At 41.6% G+C, this 20,826-nt stretch overlaps 1 protein-coding gene across 7 annotated transcripts in view; it reads right to left on the minus strand.

Moving 5' to 3' along the window:
- Window positions 1-20,826, minus strand: part of SUCO (SUN domain containing ossification factor) — a 79,134-nt gene that overhangs the window by 50,730 nt on the left and 7,578 nt on the right. For all 7 annotated transcript variants that reach the window (XM_043552741.1, XM_037906511.2, XM_043552740.1 and 4 more), the window contains one exon: window positions 2,749-2,854. In XM_043552741.1, coding sequence (XP_043408676.1) covers window positions 2,749-2,854 — 106 coding nt within the window. Of the gene's footprint in view, window positions 1-2,748; window positions 2,855-20,826 lie in introns of those variants that run through there.

Genomic DNA, 20,826 nt, shown 5'->3' on the forward strand with positions numbered 1-20,826 from the left:
TTAAATCGTTGTCTGTACAAGAAAAGTCACACCAGTTTAAACCATTTTAGTTCAATTAAGGGGTTTGCACTAAAAGAAACACAAACTAATTTAACATTTCCTTAAGGCCTGGTGTACACTTAAGATTTAGGTTGACATAGCTACAGCACTCAGGGCTATGAAAAATTCACATCTGAGTACTGTAACCATGCCAACCTAATCCTGGTGTAGATCCAGCCAGGCTGACTGAAGAATGCTTCTGTTGATCTAGCTACTGTCACTTAGGGAGCGGTGTTCCTACAGTGATGGAAAAACCCTATTTGCTGCTATAGGCTGCATTTACACTATGGAGTTATGCCGGCACAGCTATGGTGCCACAGACATGCCACTACAATGTGGCCTAAATCTGTTTAGCTTAATTTGACACAAAATAAACAGTCTTAACAGTTCTTAAATCTATGTAAGTGTGTCTGTTAGGGGTTTATGTCAGTTCAACTAGATAGATTTAAACTGCTATAACTTCTCATACAGAAAATAATTTAGGGACTGTATATGCGGGAAGTTACACTCTCGGCTGGATCAGCGAAGGATATATGAGAAATTGTTTACCTACAGTTGCAGTTCTTTGAAATATAGTCTGTATATAGTCACAAGCTTGAGAAATGCATGCCTTCATTGTATATGCCCACTTGAAAAATCAGTGGTTCTGAAGGCTAAACATGCTAAATGTCTGAATACACAAGGAGAAGCAAGGCTATATAATGAACTGTTGCTCCTAACTAACCCTCAGTTGGTTAAGACAGACTCCAAAAAAAGGAGAAAAGCAAGCATGGATCTGCATATGAAAATCTTGCACACTTTCAGGTAAGTGACCTCTCTTTCATGTATTAGCCGCTCAGATCCCCACTCTTGAAAGATTAACTAGCAGAAATTCCTCTAAAAGGAGGGCTAGTCAAATGCTGCAAGATTGCCCTCCTGAATTGAGGAGTTCTGAAGACCCAGTCAAGAGTAAGATGGTAAAGAATCAACAGCTCTAAATTGCATCTTCATACACAGAGTCATTTCTAAAACAAGCTACAAAAGATACTTTGGATCTGGTGGAATGAGTTTAATCTCTAGGTTTAAATTTTAGACATCTGCTTCTGAAACAAAATCAGCATTCTAAGGGAATAAGGGCGAAGGTGGTTATCAGAAAATCAGTACAAAGTGTACAAGGGTGGTTTCACAAACTCAAGCCCCACTACAGATCACTTGGCTCCTTCTTTGAGTACTGTGCGCATATTACATTAGCCATAAAATCAAACTGGGGCATGAAGGGTTAGTGACAAGTCCCATTTTTTATGATTGTGTAGTTTTGCTCATTTTAAACTTTATCTTGTATTCTTCTAGCTGAGGTCATCAGAACTGCAAGGTTGTGCACAGAGTGGATAAAAACCAATGATTTAAAAGAAAATCAGATTTTTTTGAGAAAATGCTTTTTGAGGAAAAACCTATCTAAAAATAGTTTTAATTAAGATACATTATAGCTCAAAGATATCTCATCATGGAATAGGGATTATAAATTCTAATTCTATAGTATGAGACAATATATTCATATAATGTTTACGAAAAGTTTTGTAAATGAGTTCCAATAATACATGGATTAGAGAGACCCAATTTTATGGGGTTCCACAGGCTTCTGTATAGATTTAGGTTAATCTACACAATGGGACTCAGTGCTCAGTCTAGCAGATAGCATCAGAGATGCTTAGTTTTGCAGTTCTCAAACTAGATGTGTCTCCCCAGAGGTTACATGCTTGTTAACAGCAAAAATGTTTTTAAATAAATAAATATATAGAGGTGAGAAATAACAGACCTCAACTCTGTTGTCCCTCTGCAAATTTGTGTACACAGAGTTAATCCCTTACCTCTCTCTAAAAGTGCAAAGTTTCAGAAAACTCAATGAATATCAGATTGTTGGGGGCAGAATAGATCTGGACAAGAAGTCTGGAGATAAATGTGAGAATTGAGGGACATATGCTTGTTTTGTTAAAATATTATATGTTTGCTGTTGAAGAAAAAAATCCAGAATACTTAACGTTGTTGTGTTAGTTAAATAAAAATAATTTAAATGTCTGTCTGGTGATATTCTCCTCCTAATACAGCATGACAAGAAAAATCTTCCAAATATTAATGATTAACCTGTTGAACTGGAGATAGTTCCCTCCCACTGACTTCATATATATCTGCTTCAATTACCTTTGGTAAATGAAATCATCAAACAAGCATTCGTTTTCTGATACAGCTGTAAAACTCATTGAAAAACTCATCTGAAAAGTTTTCAAAATAAATCACTGTTTAAAAATGTACAGTGTGTACATTCTAAAAATGAAACCTACATCTATCTCCGAGTTGTGAAGAATATGTATTAAGGTTATAACAACCAACAAGAATGCACTTTTATGTAGAAAACCATGCTTAAATCAAGTCTTCCTGACTAGTGATTTAAATCAAATCAATCCTGATTGGGCATCACTTAGAGCACAAGCTGGCAAAACTACAGTGAGCCTGGACATTGCATGATCTAAGAGACAGGGACACGGTGGAAGTTAAAAAAGAAGATTTTCTAGATGACGAGCCCTAGGACCTTAGTTAATTGGAGCATTCAGTACATATTTTTTAAAATCACTGATTGAGAACCAATCTTAAAATGAGGACCACCACTAGCTTTGCAGTTAGTCATGTGATATTAAGCCCATCTACTGAAAAATATGCAAACCTCCACTGTACCTTTTCGTGGATGTTCTCATCCTCATTTGCCAGGGCATAGTTATCTGGAGAGTACTGTGATGTAGATGAAGGGCTCTCGTTACAAAAAACATGCCAGCTGGGAAGCCTGTTAAACAAAACACAGACAAAACAGGAACTAAAAATTGAAGTCTCATTTTAAATACATACATTAATACACAGATTATCTCACTCAACCTTATTTTTGTTTGTTCCTATAAAGTACCTGGATATATTAAAAAAGCCCAACACTTTTGTTAGGCTAACGATGATCCTTTGCAAGCAGTGCTAGGAATCTCACTTCAGTTTTACGAACTAATCTCATAACAGGATGGACTGGGAAGTTAGCTCTGAAATATACTTGTACTTTTTACTGACTGATTTGTAATTAAGAAGTGTAGTCTATATAGGCCAAAATTCACTCATTTCTTGTGCAGTGACATCAGTGTGCTCAGTGGCTCAGGGTGTTCTATTCATCTTAGAAATAGACAATGCTTGGGCACGTGGGATATTACATTCTAAACTAGACTGACAATAGTCAAAGTCTAAGTTTCCCCCAAGCCATTGGCCCATCGGGCTGAAACAGTTAATTTCATAGCCAACAGTACACAAGGGAGTGATGTGGCCAGCATCATGTCCGACCACCTTTGACTGTCCTAACCTAATGGATCAGGTATCCACTTTGCAGTTGGGTAAACTGGAGGTGGCTTTTCAGCATGAGATTGAGTAACACTCGAACCCACGACCTTCAGGATTGTAGTCAAGGGATGTGGCATTGACAGATGCAATCTCACAGTAGTACAGAGTACTACTCGCCCACATAGAACATGCAGAATTTTTCTGATCAAGAGATAAAAAGCCTCTCATTAGAAAGTTCAGATTTTTTTTATAAGTAGTTCTCAAAAGAACATTTTAGTTTATCATCTGTAACTTACTTTGTCAGAATGGTAAATCCAGTGATTATGGGCACTGTGCAGTAGGGGACTCCTACCCACCTGGCTATAAAGGCATCTGATATTTTTTTTAATACTTCACAGAAAAATACTCCCTTAGCACACCATCTGCATGGCATCACAGCCTAAGGAGATGCCTCCAGAGCTGAACACAGGAAAACAAAAAGCACAGAATGGAAGTTGACAAGATACTGACTAGCTATCATTAAAAGGATACATGCCTCTCTAAAATTTGAGATTTCTTTACCTTTTAGTCACAGGTCAGAAACCAAAGTTTTCTCCGTTGCCTATGCGCAGATCAACTGACGATACTGTACCCTTGGGCAGTAGCAAACAGTAACGAGCAATAAAGATAACTACCATACCTAAAAACAGGCTCTGTTGTCCCATACAAACTGAAAATATAAACAAATGTATTTAAAGTATATATTGTAAGCTGAGAGCAAACTGAAGGATGCTAACAAAGCTCTGTCAGGTAAAGAAAAGCCCAAGTTTTATAGTGCTTCGTGAACAAATATATGGTAAACCAGATAGTAGCTTTACATATGTGCTTGTATACGGCTTTTTTTTTTTTTTTTTTGGGGGGGGGGGGGGGGAGGTTCATGAGGGAGTTGCACCTTCGGCTCCTTCAGGAGGAATTTTGTTAGTTGAGGATATGCTCAATAGCTGTTCTGATCCAAGTAGATAAAGAAAATTTGATGTGCCCTTCGTGCTATATTTTCTAGATGTAGACATGCAAACTGCCCTTTAACTTGCTTGGTAAAGAAAGATATTTAGGCTTGTATACCAATAGATAGATATGATTTGGTTTACACAAAATTCTATATTTATTTGAGGGACAAACTCAGGAGCTAGATGGAGAACCTATTAGCTCAGAAAGAATTGAGGCACTCAAAGGTGAAAGTGGCTATATAAATGCCTAAACAGAGTGAAAAATGTTCTGAAGTGGTACGGGGAATGAGAGCTGCCTGGAGACCAAGCAGGGCCTTAGAGCAATATGTAATGACAGCTCAGTTTCCATGTTATAATAGAAATGTCTTTTTAAAAGTTGGCTAACATTGTTTCAAATGATTTTTTTAAAACAGCACTTTTTAGAATATTAGTTTTATTAAACAGTTTATACTCCCAATGATACCTCTTTTACTTCAGGGAAAATGAAAAGTCCAATTATGCCACTAGAAAGTAAAAGTTTATTTTGGACTATTTTCTGAAATGTACATTAAATAACTGTCAAGTAACACACTGAGACACATCATACTGTACTTCAACTACAACTTATACTTCAGTTTCCAAACAAACTATTTCCTCTAATTATTCTAGTATCATCGACTTAGTATACTCCAAACAAAAAAGTTAATTCTAAAGGAGCATGCTGGTAGACAATGTGACAGGTTCGGTCACAGAGATCCCCTTGGGATTGTCACCTGATGTGCTGAAATTACCTCTGAGCACATTTTCCCTGCCAGCTTGGGACTTCAGAACCTGCCTTATTGAGCCGGACACACTAGCCTGCTGCAACACAGACCCAGGGTCTGGGCCACGCCCCCAAAGCTACAGGCTAAGTAAAAACAGCTCAGCAGGTTACCTGTCTCCAGCACCCAGACATCCAAATCCCAATGGGATCCAAACGCCAAATAAATCCGTTTTACTCTGTATAAAGTTTACACAAGGTAAATTCGTAAATTGTTTGCCCTCTCTATGAACTACTGCAACTAGATATACTTTTTATCTATGTAAAAGTCCAATCCTCCTTTGAAATTTGCTAAACTGGTGGACTCAATGACATCCTGTGGCAATGAATTCTACAGACAAAGAAATGTGTCTACGCAATGGGTAATTAGTTTTCTATTTGCTGCCCTCAATTTCATTGAATCCCTCCCCCTTATTGTTGGGGTGAGAGGGAGAGAATGGAAGATCACTTATAGCTCCTCTATACTATATTCATTACTGTAAGGTGAACAGCAAGTGATCCCTATATTTAGGTTGCCTAACACTTTCCATTATAAAAGATTTTTGTGATCTTTGACAAACCTTCACACCTCTACTGTTTGTTCTTTGACTTACTGAAATTTTTTTTTTCTGTGACAGAAGCTGCTATAACCACTATCACTTTTCTTCCCCTTGCATTCCTAAGGAAAATGTTGGCACGGTGTCAGAACAATAGACATTCAAAGGCAGGGGTGGGCAAACTTTTTGGCCCAAGGGCCACATCGCGGTTGCAAAACTGTACGGAGGGCTGGGTAGGGAAGGCTGTGCCCCCCACCCCCTATCCGCCCCCTCCCCACTTCCTACCCCCTGACTGCCCCCCTCAGAACCCCCGACCCATCCAACCCACCCTGCTCCTTGTCCCCTGACCAACCCAGGACCCCACCCCCTATCCAACCCCCCCTGCTCCCCATCCCCTGACTGCCCCGACCCCTATCCACATCCCCACCCCCAGACAGGCCCCCAAGGACTCCCACGCCTATCCAACTTCCCCCTGTTCCCCACCCCGACTGCCCCCCCCCGGGACCCCTGCCCCTTATCCAACCCTCCCGCTCCCCGCCCCCTTACCATGCTGCTCAGAGGAGCAGCAGGAGCTCACAGCCCCACCGCAGCCAGCCACGCCGCCCGCACTACCCGGCAGGCCAGAGCACTGGTGGCATGGCACGCTTAGGCCGCGGGGGAGGGGCCGGGGGCTAGCCTCCCCGGCTGGGAGCTCAGGGGCCAGACAGGACGGTCCCGTGGCTGTAGTTTGCCCATCTCTGTTCTAAGGCCAGGCTCACCTTACTGCAAAAGCAGTAGCAGACATTGTACTGCCATAGTAGATGTGTGTGCATGGTGGGAGAGAGGGAGAACTGGGCCAGGTTAGAATCTCGCACCCAATCACATCCAAAACCCAGCAGTCTGTTCGCACCACCACCACCTCTGGGGAATAACCTTCCCTTCCTGCCAGCTAATTCAGTTAGTTCTTTAGCTCAAACCGTGGTAATGTGCGCTGCAGAGATGAAGGTTCAGGATTCAAACTCTGCTTATGATGCGTTAACAGAGGGTTGTGACATTTGCACCTAACAGTTTGTTTTGTCCTATAAAAAAGGAAGTTACATATATAAACGTTAAGTTTTTTAAACGGCAAAGTCAAAAGATAGGGAATGCAAGATTTACAGTTGCCCACACAAACTTTGTTCTGACTCCTTATGTACATAAATTATAATACAGGCTTAATTATACAATCATATTCTTTCCACAGGACCCTTGCATCATTCAAGGGAGAAGAATTAAAGCTGCACTACACATCTGGCATTTCACAACCTGTTTGATTTTTCAACCTCAAATTGTTTTAATCTGTTAATCAAGTCCCTTCCTATTTCTTCTCTTTTTTGAAGTAAGCACTCAAGACATTTTCTCCCACCATCCTAATCACTGTTGCCCTTCTCTGAACCCCCTCCAATTCTGCCACATCCTTTCTGTGGTGGGTTGACCAGTACTTCACCCAATACACTAGGTAAGGGTGAACTACTGATCTATATAATCCCATTCTGTATTTTCCATCTCATTCCTTATACATCAACAGAGTTTGCTTTTTTGACTGCAGATGCAGACTGAGCTGAAGTCTTCTGTGAACTGTCAGAATGAAAAGCAGCAATTTTCCTACTATAGTTGTGGCCTATGTCTCTTAAAATAGGGTGTAGTAATAAAAGTAGTATCCATGATGGCTTGTGCTTAACAAAATAGACAAAGCATAGCAATGTAAATGCATTACTCCTTGGGGAATTCTGCAACAAAAAATTAAAAATTCTGCACATTAAATTTAAAGATTCTGCATATTTTGTTAAAACAAAAATATAATCACACCAGTTTCAATTATTTTTGGTCATTTATTTCAAAATACCTGTCAGCAAGTATGTCTGTAACAATATATACCACAAAAAAGATTGAGGAAATGTTTTTTTGACAAATAGAGTCCTTACTAGGCATATTAATATAGAACTCTGAGTAATAATTCATTTAAACTACAATACTTGCACCCCCTCAGAACCAGTGCAAAGGCTTGAAAGAGTCAGGGGTAACGGAGGAGTTGAGGGAGAGGGAAGTAAATTGTTGGGAAGGAGTCTGGGTGTGAACTTGGAGGGTTGTTGAGTATGAGTGGGAAAAGTATGGAACAGTGTTTTGTTTTTTGTTGGGGTGGGGTGGGGGGGGATTGTTAGGGAGATTCTCCCATACAGACTCTGGCCGATCCCTAGCCTCTCCTATTCAGTCAGTCACATCTGTCCATGTTCCCATGTGTCCCTCCACCCCCACTCAGACTCCCACTTCCTCCCATCCCCTTATGGCTCTGTACCTATGTGGCTCTGTACCCACACCCACCCACTCCCCTGTCCCTACGTAGCTCTGCACCCTTCCCCCATCACGATGTCGCCCTGTGGCACCACTCCCATTCAGCTCCTGTCCCAGGCTGTCCTCCCCCACTAGCCCTTATGAGCCCGTCTGACCCCCACAGCATACCATGCTGTCTGTCTCCCCATAGTCCCTGTCTCCTGACCTGGCCTGACAGGTGCTGCGAATAAGGCAGACTCTTCCTTATCTTGCTGGGAGCAGCTGCTGTGGTCTATCACCCCAGTGCCCTCTGGTGGGCAAAAGGTGGAACTGCAGCAACATTTCAGCAGAAGCTTTTTTCTGCGCAAATAAAAATAAAGATGTGCCTGGCTCGTTAATTATGCACACAATAGCGCAGAATTCCCCCAGGAGTACTGCATCTATGGAATAGATTTTTCATAATGTGCGATCAGCTTTACTAACCAGGGCTGGACATTTTAGTTCCTAAGCTAAGCAGCTCGATTTCACTTCTCATGAAAAAACAAATCACAACCTACTTTTTCCCCCCTCCACAAGAGGTAGGGGAGAATTTAAAAAAACAAACAAAACAAACAAAATCACCACATGTACATAAGCCACGGCTTTGACCTCCGTAAGCTAGAGAAGCTAAAAAACAGAGAAAGGTGAATATAAATGGGTGACAACCAACAGAACAAGTTTTACAAAAACATTTTCATGTGGTTTGAAATGATTACAATTCTGTGGTTGAGGATTAAGTTTATTCTAAAAATAGTACTAAAACCTTCAACACCACAACAGACAAGAGTAAATAACACAAGTGGTTTTTAAGTTAAAGTAATTTACAGAAACAAAGATCGAAAAGAAACGATTTGGAAAATATTTATGTTCCTAAGTATTGCTTAACTATATACAATCACCAACCTCTGCAGTTTTGACATTTCAGTTCTATTAACATCACCATAATATTATAATTCAGGCACGTCAAACAGGCAGAATCATTCTTCTCATTTGAAATTCAGAGAGTCATCTTGCCTTCATGTTGCAGATATTCCCTACTTCCAATCTACATCCCCTCCACCCCCCAAGAATCCAAAGACGACCACCTAAAAAGACACGCAGAAGAGTGTTTTCAAATGGGGCAGCTATTCTACCCTCCTCTAGTCTCTAGCCCCTTCTTGGCACGTCTTCATCTGTTACCTTTCTCCTCCTACCCAAAATTCTAACCTATACCTCTCTATAAAAACTCTAATTTTAAGCATCCACTCAAAAACAGGGTCAAGTAAAGTCTGCAGCCTGCTGATTTGGTACAATATGCCACTAAACCACGGGTGGGCAAACTTTTTGGCCCGAGGGCCACATTGAGGTTGCAAAATGGGGGTTGACTCCGCAAACAGCCTGGCCCCTGCCTCCTATCCAACCCCTCCCACTTCCCACCCCCTGACTGCCCCCCTCAGAACCCCCAACCCATCCAACCCCCCTGCTCCTTGTCCCCTGACCGCCCCCTCCCGGGGTCCCCTGCCTCAACTGCCCCCCCAGGACCCCACCCCCTATCCAACCCTCCCTTGCTCCCATTCCCCTGACTGCCCCAACCCATAGCCACACCCCTGCCCCCTGACAGGCCCCCCGACCCACTCCTTGTCCCCTGACTGCCCCCTCCCAGGACCCCCGTCCCTAACTGCCTCCCTAGGATCCCACCCCCTATCCAATCCCCCTGCTCCCTGTCTCCTGATCGCCCTCCCCGCCAAAACCTCCACCCCATCCTACCACCCCCTGACTACCCCCCGGGACCTCCTGCCCCTTATCCAACCCCTCCTCCTCCCGTCCCCTTACCATGCTGCTCAGAGTGGCAGAACAAGCTTATTGGAAAGTCTGGGAGGTGGGCAGGCACAAGCCGCACTGCCCATGCAGCTGCAGTGGAGGAGGGACAGCGGGGGAGGGGCTGGGGGCTAGCCTTTGCGGCCGGGAGCTCAGGGACCAGGCAGGATGGTCCCGTGGGCCAGATGTGGCCTGTGGGCCGTAGTTTGCCCACCTCTGCACTAAATAATGCTCGTATAAAGAAAACTAAGCAGATATTTCTAAACACTGGTTAACAGACGTTAGACTTGGAGATAGAGTATATTTGGCATATAATCTTATACTAGAGCAGAAGGTGACTCTCAGTAATCAGTAGCAAAATTTTATAGAATCCATTTCTGCAGGGAGTTAATTGTTTTGTTTGACCAAAAGGGAATCTTGCCCTTTTTTAACATGCTAACTCGTATAATATTTGCAGCTCTACCAGTCCAAGATACAGCAAACCCATTTAAGTAGTTCCTTAACGCAAATGCCTCTTCAAATGTTAGTACTTCCTTTGCCTGAGGCCAAACATGCCACACTATTGTTTATTATGTATCAGTGTGCAGATAGTATCAAACATATATTTCCACACTGATCGAGGAGTAACAAAATATATCTTGTACTTGAGTGAGAATAGCTAAAACAACTACCAGTCTTTTTCAGAATATCTGGACATTAAGGCTTTCTATTAAGATTTTATCATTCCCTGTCCTTGTTATTATATGTTTCTCTTTTGGCATTAAGATTTATCCCCTCTCTCTGAATAAGTCACTGTTTCTAAAAGTCTCCGACCTTGCAGAAGTTTTTATATGACAATTCAAGTTTGCTACAGATGGTTCAATGACGACAGCAACAGAAACTATTTAAATCTGATAAAGAACAATGTGGCATTTTCACTGGTATATTTCTACACATGACTTTCCTGGATGCCCCACTGGATTCCTAAGGTTCAGAAGAGATACAAGTCCAAGTCTTGGCTGCTAGCCCAAGCTTACAAGATGAAAACTTTACCCTTCATATGATAGGCATGTGCTGTTCTCCTTTACTGAAGGGGAAGGAAAAAACATCTGCTCACCACTTCTGAATAAAATAGTACGTGTGATGTTATGATTTAGCAGTGTTCCACTGACAACCAGGCATCCATAACAAACCAAGCTGTATTAGAATGTTATGATTGTAAAATCTGAGTGACTTTGAAACTGATGCTGATCTAGTAGACTGTCCAGTTTTGTTTTTTTAAACGTAGCTCTTAATAAGTTCCTCATTGTTTAAAGTCATTTAAAAGGTAGCAGTTATTCTTGATGCAGAAGACTATTATCTGAAGACACTATTAGAATAATAATAGTTTTTGGTCAAGGACCAAAAACTGAGTTAGCACCAAGTGAGTAGCCAGTGAAAGAGTGAATTAGACAAGTTAGCCAAAAGTAAATTGAACCCATGTAAACATAATTATCTGATGGCAGCATCCATGATGGCACATGGAGATTTATCTGGTACATTATACTACAGGGACCTCCTCTGCAAAGAAAACCAAAACTGCTTTTTAAGGGATATTTTCTTATACCAATACATTGTGATATCTACCCATAAAACATGAACCACCACACCTTGTTCCGGACAATTTTTTTCCACTTTCCCCATAATAAAATGGCTTCATTTTTGGAGGCATATCAGATTGGGAACTTAAAGCATGAACTTGTTCAACACAATTTAAAATCAGACCTATGTTCAGGGGCAACTCCAAGCAGTGGGCAATGAAGCACAGAGTATAATCAAGGATAGCTATCAGAAAACTCTTATTTCCAGGGTCTTCCCACCTACTAGATAAAGGCATAAGCCCCTAAACTTCGCATCAGTTCAACCTAAACCCACCCAGTGTTAAGGATGATGAGATAGGTTTTGAAAAAAACACCAATATCAGGTAGGCACCTAACTGCCACTGGTGTTTTCAAAAATCTGTCCCATAGTCAGTGTCAGCTGTTTGAGGTTTTAAGAAAAATATCCTTGAAGGTCATAATAAAAAAAAAAAAAAAAAAAAAAAAAGAAGGCGGCTCCAGAGGTGATTCTGTCCAATGGACCATCTCTCTATTAAAGTTGTTTGGCAGAAGGAGAGGAGTGTCATAAAATTGTACCTGAAAAGGAGGCCCTCCTGAAAGACCCCTGAGGAATCTACATCTGCCTACACAGAGGCAGAAGACTGGGCTCTCAATGTGGCTGTAGCACTTCAAGTGTGCCAACAAAGAAAGACAGCAATCAATTTAAAAAATGTAAGAGGTACTCTGCTTACCTCTGAAGCATGGAACAAAGGCAGTTACTCCCAGAGGGAAAAAAAGACCTCTGGTACTATAAATGGCCATTAGCATCATCCCATCTCACCCAAATACAATGAGACACAGCATTCTCTTATTCCTACAGAGGTGTTTTGGGTTTATCCACCCTTCATTTCTACCACACAATGGAGAAATGTTAAAGCTAACTTTTTGACTGACTAAACAATTTTGAATGATTTAGAAAGCTAGTTGCTACTATTAGAGCAGGATGCTACAACAAGAGAATCAGTTTAAATGACTGCCTTTGAGAGAAAACAGTAAGCACAAAATATACAAAATCAAAATGAGTAAGGATGCTACAAGATAAGAATCTACACATATTGCCTGGAGTAAAATCTTTGTTTCTTACCACAATGCATCTCACTGTTTGTTTTGAGAACATACAAATATTTCATTACTTTCTCGCTTGAAACTGATGAAAAATAGATCAAAGCAGAATATACTTTTTGTGGTGTCTCTCAACTACGCTTTTCTTTTGCAAAAAGTTTTCATATTTTAAATCCTGCCATCCAGAATGTTAAGAAAGGGATTTCTTCATTTCATTTACAGAACTGGATTCATATACACAAAAATAGTGAGCATATCCTGTTTCTGCAGATCAGATCTTGCAAATCAGTTAAGTTTGCACCAAGAACTCTCAATCTTAGTGTAGCTTAAGTAAAATTTAAAAAAAAAATACAGAAAGCTACTAGACAAATTAGAGTGCATATAAATGGTAAAAACAAATCAAAGGTCTGCAGAGGAATCATGGAAATAATCAGTCTTCATTCACTACTAATATCTAGTTTCATCATGTCCAACACAGCTAAATTTACTGTGATGTAATTGAGTGTTGAGTGGGCTGGTCTCCTGTGTGGACTACACCAATACAAAATTAGAACCCTGTTATGAAATAAGACTAAAGCCCTGTACCTTACCTTTCAAAAGTGTCTATAGTGTTTCGGTGTTCCACTTCACACACCTTAAATGGGCCATATTTTCAGAAATGGCAGACCACAGACCCTCTGAAAACCAGATGCCCCTTAAGGTGTTCAAATTGTGGCACTCCAAGTCTCTTGTCACTTTTAAATATATGAACCCTAGTCTTCACAGGTCTTTACCACAGTGCCCTGACACTAAATGTGACACTGTAAAGAGGCCCTACCTGATCATCTTACCATCTTAAGAGAACAGTTTGTGGATGGATTAAATTAAAAATACATAAATACTACTAATGCATTCTGGCTAGAAAAAACAAACAGCAAAGCCTTATGTGAAATGTGCAGAACACAGGCAGGTAATAAAGCACATGGCTTTGATGCTTACTCCCCCGCATCTCCCACACTGGGGTTTTTAAACACAAGTTTGTGCAAACACCAGGTGTACCATCAGCTGTGATAACTGTTAAATATTTTTAAAGCTCTTGAAATCTAGTAAAGAACAGAGTTTCTTGTTAAAAAGTTAAAGAGATGCTTCATTCAGCATAGCTGTGGTGGCAGAAAGTTCACACCTATGTTAAAAACAGTCCCCTTACCAGGGGGAAGTTATTCTAGAACAAGGCTAGAACAAATACAGTCTGACAGCCATTATCTCTGTTCAGTGCTGGCCACACGAGAAACAGAAATGGCAAAGAGCAGCAATGTTAAAACATGGTTGTTAGCAGGATTCTGCCATCAACCTGTATGAATAAGAAATTTTGTCTGAAAACCATTATGCTGTATAACAGCCAGACACTTTACATAATGGATTTACAACAGGGGTGGGCAAACTTTTTGGCCCGAGTGCCACATCTGGATATGGAAATTGTATGGCAGGGCATGAATGTTCACGAAATTGGGGTTGGGGTGCAGGAAGGGATGAGGGTTCTGGCTGGAGGTGCGGGCTCTGGGGTGGGGCTGGAAATGAGGGATTTGGGGTGTAGGAGGATGCTCCAGGCTGGGATGATGCTCCAGGCTTCGGCTGGCGGGGATCAGGGTTGTGGCTGCCAACTGATGTGCTGAGACTACCTCTGAGCCCGTTTTCCCTGGCAGCTTGGGACTTCAGAACCTTGCCTTGTCTGAGCCAGACACGCTAGCCTGCTGCGACACAGACCCAGGCCTGAACTTCGTCCCGCAAACTGCAGGCTTAAGAAGTGCTCCTGTCTCCAACACTCAGATGCCCAGCTCCCAATGGGGTCCAAACGCCAAATAAATCCGTTTTACCCTGTATAAAACTTAAACAGGGTAAACTCATAAACTGTTTGCCCTCTATAACACTGATAGAGAGATATGCACAGCTGTCGTCCCCCCCCAGGTATTAATACATACTCTGGGTTAATTAATAAGGAAAAAAGTGATATTATTAAATACAAAAAGTAGGATTTAAGTGGTTCCAAGTGATAACAGACAGAAGTAAATTACCAAACAAAATAAAACAAAACACCCAAGTCTAAATCTAATACAATAAGAAAGCGATTACAGATGAAATCTCACCCTCAGAGATGTTCCAATAAGTTTCTTTTACAGACTAGGCTCCTTCTAGTCTGGGTCCAGCAATCACTCACACCCCTGTGGTTACCGTCCTTTGTTTCAGTTTCTTTCATGTATCCTTTGGATGTGGAGAGGCTCTCTTGAACCAACTGAAGACCAAATGGAGGGGTCTCCGATAGACTCTCTCATGGGTGGAGACCCCCTTCTCTCTCCTATGCAGAATCCAGCTGCAAGCTGGAGTTTTGGAGTCACATGGGCAAGTCACATGTTCATGCATGACTCAAACTTTAGAGGTGGCAGTCATTGTTCACGTGCTACCTTGAACGTCCCAAGTAGACTTCTTATGTGGACTGGAGTCTTCCAAGGTTCCATTGTCCATTAAGTGTTTCTTGTTTGGGCACCTAACTCGCAAATTCCTTTCTTAAGAAGCTGACCAAATGCCTTACTAAGGCTACTTAAAACAAAACAAGTACACAGCCAATATTCATAAAACTTTGAATACAAAAACGATACAGGGTGCAGGCTCCGGGCAGCGCTTACTTCAAGCGGCTCCCGGAAGCAGCAGCATATCCAGCCTCCGGCTCCTATGTGGAGGTGCCGCCATGTGGCTCTGTGCACTGCCCTGTCCACAGGCACTGCCCTTGCAGCTCTCATTGGCCACAGTTCCCAGCCAATGGGAGCTGCAGGTGTGGTGCCTGCGGACGGGGCAGCGCATGGAGCCCCCTGGCTGCCTCTAAACGTAGGAGTTGAAGGGAGGACATGCCGCTGCTTCTGGGAACTGTGGCACGCATGTGCGGAGCAGCCCCTGACCCTGCTCCTCGATTGGAGCATGGGAGCAGCGCAAGCCCCAGACCCCGCTCCCAGGTGGAAGCTCGAGGGCCAGAATAAATCAGCTGGCAGGCCAGATGCGGCCTGCGGGCCATAGTTTGCCCACCTCTGATTTATAATAAACTTCCTGTCCTGAAATGGCCTATTGTGATATCTTATGGGGCTAAAAGTAGAAAAGCTTTTAGACTAAAAAGGTTCCCTTTTAAGTGATGTAAGCTTAGACAGAAAATAGTCTGAAAGGACAATGCCAAGTTAAAAATTGTTTTTTTATTAAAATACTCCTAGATAAATATTTTTAATATGTTTACCATTAATGCTGATTTCTTTGACTTTTGCATCTTGGAAAATTAAGATTGATTAGTGAGTTTCATTTTTGTTTGTACTCAGTTTCATGTTTCTAGTTCTCCTGCACTAACACAATGCTGCAGTGTTCAAATCCTAATTAACTATTTTCAAGAGATTTTAAAAACATGGGAATGTTTTCATAAAATCTCAGGGTTGGAAGGGACCTCAGGAGGTCATCTAGTCCAACCCCCTGCTCAAAGCAGGGCCAATCCCCAACTAAATCATCCCAACCTGGCCTTAAAAACCTCTAAGGAAGGAGATTCTACCACCTCCCTAGGTAACCCATTCACCACCCTCCTTGTGAAAAAGTTATGGATTTCACCATTTCACTAATCTCAGGTTTTAGAATACCTTGTTTTAAACTAAAAAGCATTCTAGCCTGCATTTTCCAAAAGCCACTAACCTCTCCAAGCAGACAACCACCAAAGAGCACCAAGAGCAGAATTTGAAATATTTTACTCCAGACTAATAGTTATAGTCCATTTCAAAAGAAACATGGCTTTTCTGAAGGACAGATTAAGAATAAAGATGATGTATTTTTCCTTGGGCATTACGTGATTTCATTGGAAAAAAACCAAAAAGGAAAAAAACATTACAATACGCAGGATAAACAGCAGCTTAAAGAATTAAGGAGCAATAGACCACCTGCAGGGAAGGAGAAAGAAGAGTAAAAAAGCCAGAACTGGAAGATGACATGTCTTTGCAACAGGTAGGGTCTCACAGAGTAATGGCAGTGACTATAATTACAGGGTTGCATTTCCATTTAAGTACAATTCTCTCACGCCTTGAACAAACAAATTTGAAGTTTCTAGGACAAGTCACTGTTGAGATATGACATGACACAGAGGTAGTTGAATAATTTTCGAAGACAACTTAAAAAAATAAAATAAAACTCAATACATCAGAAACTGTTTGTCCAATTCATTTCAAGTTACCATAAAAACCCACAGGAAACACCTCAATTCAAAAGGACCTCCATGAGGGATTTAGTGTGGAATAAAAATAGGGCTTACAGTGAAAGCCTACATTACTTTTTTCTCGAAAACATAAGCCAAAGTAGATATCAAGAGGTAAATTCATATTCTAAAAGTATGCAAATCCCTGCTTTAATTGAAAAATACTCATCTTTAGCTACAGAGCCACAATTCGCACCTCCACAATAAAATTCTCTATACACAGAACATGCATTTCACTTAGAAGTCAGCAGATGGAAACAGAGGTTTTGAATATATAAAACTGAGTGCCTAAGTCTGTTTCTTCACAAAAAGTTTCTTCACAACAGGTATGAAGTAATTTTATTTTGATTTATTAAACATTTTAATGCCACAGCAGAAAGTTTTATGAACAGATTTAAATGAAATACAAAAAAAAGTCCTGAACCCCAATACCATTTAAAATGTTAAGATCTCTATGCAGAAGAGAGACCAGCCTGCTGCAAAGACTGCCTATTCCAATTCATCAACAAAAAAACAACAACAATGAAACGGAATTGTAGAGTTGCTTTGTACACTCCGGAAAGTGAGCTTCCTATGATCCCCTATCTTTGGTCTGTCTCTTATTCTGACAGCCTCTCATACACTGAGGCACTAAGCCTCAAATACAGGGTGGCACCGAGTCTCACAAAGGGTTTGTCTACACTGCAATAAAACACCCATGGTTGGCCCGTTTCAGCTGACTCGGGTTTGTGTGGCTCAGGCTGTGTGGCTATAAAACTGCAGTGTAAATGCTTGGACTCGGGCTGGAGCCCAGGCTCTGGGACCGGCCCAAGCCTGAACATCTACACTGCAGTTTTATAGCCCTGCAGCCCAAGCCAAAGTCAGCTGACACAGATCAGCCACCAGTGTTTTAGTACAGTGTAGACATACTCAGAGGGTGGCACTGAGCCTCGCAGAGTGCATCCCTAACTCAGGACTTTTGAGGGGGAAGAGAAGAGGACAAATTGATGCGAGTTGGATTCACTGAATATATGCAGCAAAATCTCCTTCTGCCATTGTTACTCAGCCTCTTTTCCAATCACTGACGCATGAGGAATAATTTCATCCATAGTACATGGGGGGAAAGAAGGGCTTCCCTCATCCCTACAATTTAGCTTGCAACAGTTGAGCCACTAATGGAGACTTCCCACCACTGTGGTAACTAGTTTGGCTAGAGCCTGATTCCATCTGTGGCAAGAGGGCAAGTTTGAGCTGTTGTACAAGACAAAACTAGCAAACAACAACTGCTATGCAGGCATTGCAGCGTATCCTCTTGGGAAAGGAGGACTTGAGCAGCATCTCTGGAAGCCTCTGTGACTGGCAGCCATAGAAGGAAAATTTGCAATGTTTATTATTTAGACTATCAAGATTTGAGATTTTTTCCCCTAATAGTTATTTCAGTTATGAAAGCTTGTAATAAACCAGCAAACATACAAATCCATGTAACCTTATATATTTGTGCCAATAAGACTGTTAGTATAAAAGGCAAGAAAACTAGGGAGGAAAGTATTTTAGTTCAGCTTTAATATTAAGGTTCATAATGAGTTTTCATGTAATTAATTTGTTACAGGAAGGGAAGGATGAATTATCTTGTATTTAGTAAACAGGACTGGGAATTAGGACACCTGGGTTCTACTCCAGGCTATGCCACTGACCCTGAACAAGTTATTTCAGGCTTGTACACAGAGATTTTGGCACCAATGTAGCCACTCTGGTTCAATTCCCCAGCATAGATATGTAGACTTGCTTCCATTGTGCCCTACTGAATAACTCATAGGGGGTGAAAGCCCTGCTTTCCACTAGTGTAGCACAACTACAGTGGGGATTCTGTACCAGCATAGCTATACCAGGACCAAAATCCCTCATGTGGAAAAGCCTTTAACCTCTCTGTGCTTCATTTTCCCTCTCCCGACACCTGTGAAATGGGGTAATACCTGCTTCATAAGGATTTGTAAAGCTAAACTGACATGTGAAGCACTTTCAGATTCTGGGATGGAAGGTGCTATAGAAGTGAAGATTACAAAAGTCATTTCATTCATCAACCTGAGATCCAACATTGCTTCTGAAAATGCTAGTAGTAGTGGACAAAAGCTGGATTCAAAACAATTTATACCATTTTATTTAATGTTTAAATAGCCATCAAAGATAGTCTGAATTCAAACAAAGCAGCAAATGCTGTGCAATTAAGTATCAAAGAACCCCAAAGTGATCTCAAAGCTTCTGGGGCTGCACCATTTAATTGGTTCTGCAGAAAACCAAAACTATTAAGTGTTAAGTTCAGCACGATACACACTTTGACTGTTTCCTGAGGTTACCACCGAGGGCCGAAGAACAGTGTTTTGCAAACACACAACATCCTTTACACATTTCCCAGGTCCCTTAGGACTGCCTGACAAATGCTTCATGTAATCGGAACTCTGACCCATATCAACATATATATTTTTAGAGGAATGTATTCCTAAAGCTTAGTTCCTTAATGTTGCCCTTGATTACTGATAGGGCATGGAAGCCTGGCATCAAAAGCAGTTATCTGAAACCATTCAAACATCCCGTTCTCAGCAGTTACCAGGGTCAGTATGCCCTTGATCCAGGTTTGTTTTTAGAAAGATGTGGTTTTTCTGTATTTTAGCAGTACTTTGTGCATTTTGTCTCAAAGTTTTACGTCCAGATGAAGTTCCAAAACATAACAGTTTAATCCAAAAAATACAAGAAAATTAATGATACACCTGTTTTAATTGCTGGCCCATAAATTATGAACCTTTATTGCTCCACTGACTTAATACAGGTTTCAGAGTAACAGCCGTGTTAGTCTGTATTCGCAAAAAGCAAAGGAGTACTTGTGGCACCTTAGAGACTAACCAATTTGAGCATAAGCTTTCGTGAGCTACAGCTCACTTCATCAGATGCATACTGTGGAAAGTGTAGAAGATCTTTTTATACACACAAAGCATGAAAAAATGGGTGTTTACCACTACAAAAGGTTTTCTCTCCCCCCACCCCACTCTCCTGCTGGTAACAGCTTATCTAATGTGTTCACTCTCCTTACAATGTGTATGATAATCAAGGTGGGCCATTTCCAGCACAAAACCAGGGTTTAACAAGAACGTCGGGGGGGGGGGGGGGGGGGGTTAGGAAAAAACAAGGGGAAATAGGTTACCTTGCATAATGACTTAGCCACTCCCAGTCTCTATTCAAGCCTAAGTTAATTGTATCCAATTTGCAAATGAATTCCAATTCAACAGTCTCTCGCTGGAGTCTGGATTTGAAGTTTTTTTGTTGTAATATCGCAACTTTCATGTCTCTAATCGCGTGACCAGAGAGATTGAAGTGTTCTCCGACTGGTTTATGAATGTTATAATTCTTGACATCTGATTTATGTCCATTTATTCTTTTACGTAGAGACTGTCCAGTTTGACCAATGTACATGGCAGAGGGGCATTGCTGGCACATGATGGCATATATCACACTGGTGGATGTGCAGGTGAACGAGCCTCTGATAGTGTGGCTGATGTGATTAGGCCCTGTGATGGTGTCCCCTGAATAGATATGTGGGCACAGTTGGCAACGGGCTTTGTTGCAAGGATAGGTTCCTGGGTTAGCGGTTCTGTTGTGTGGAGTGTGGTTGCTGGTGAGTATTTGCTTCAGATTGGGGGGCTGTCTGTAGGCAAAGACTGGCCTGTCTTCCAAGATTTGTGAGAGTGTTGGGTCATCCTTCAGGATAGGTTGTAGATCCTTAATAATGCGTTGGGGGCTGAAGGTGACGGCTAGTGGCGTTCTGTTATTTTCTGTGTTAGGCCTATCCCGTAGTAGGTGACTTCTGGGAACTCTTCTGGCTCTATCAATCTGTTTCTTCACTTCCGCAGGTGGGTATTGTAGTTGTAAGAATGCTTGATAGAGATCTTGTAGGTGTTTGTCTCTGTCTGAGGGGTGGGAGCAAATGTGGTTGTATCGCAGAGCTTGGCTGTAGACGATGGATCCTGTGGTGTGGTCAGGGTGAAAGCTGGAGGCATGTAGGTAGGAATAGCGGTCAGTAGGTTTCCAGTATAGGGTG

The sequence above is a fragment of the Chelonia mydas genome, chromosome 8 (genome assembly GCF_015237465.2).
Source record: "Chelonia mydas isolate rCheMyd1 chromosome 8, rCheMyd1.pri.v2, whole genome shotgun sequence".
NCBI classification, from domain to species: Eukaryota; Metazoa; Chordata; order Testudines; family Cheloniidae; genus Chelonia; species Chelonia mydas.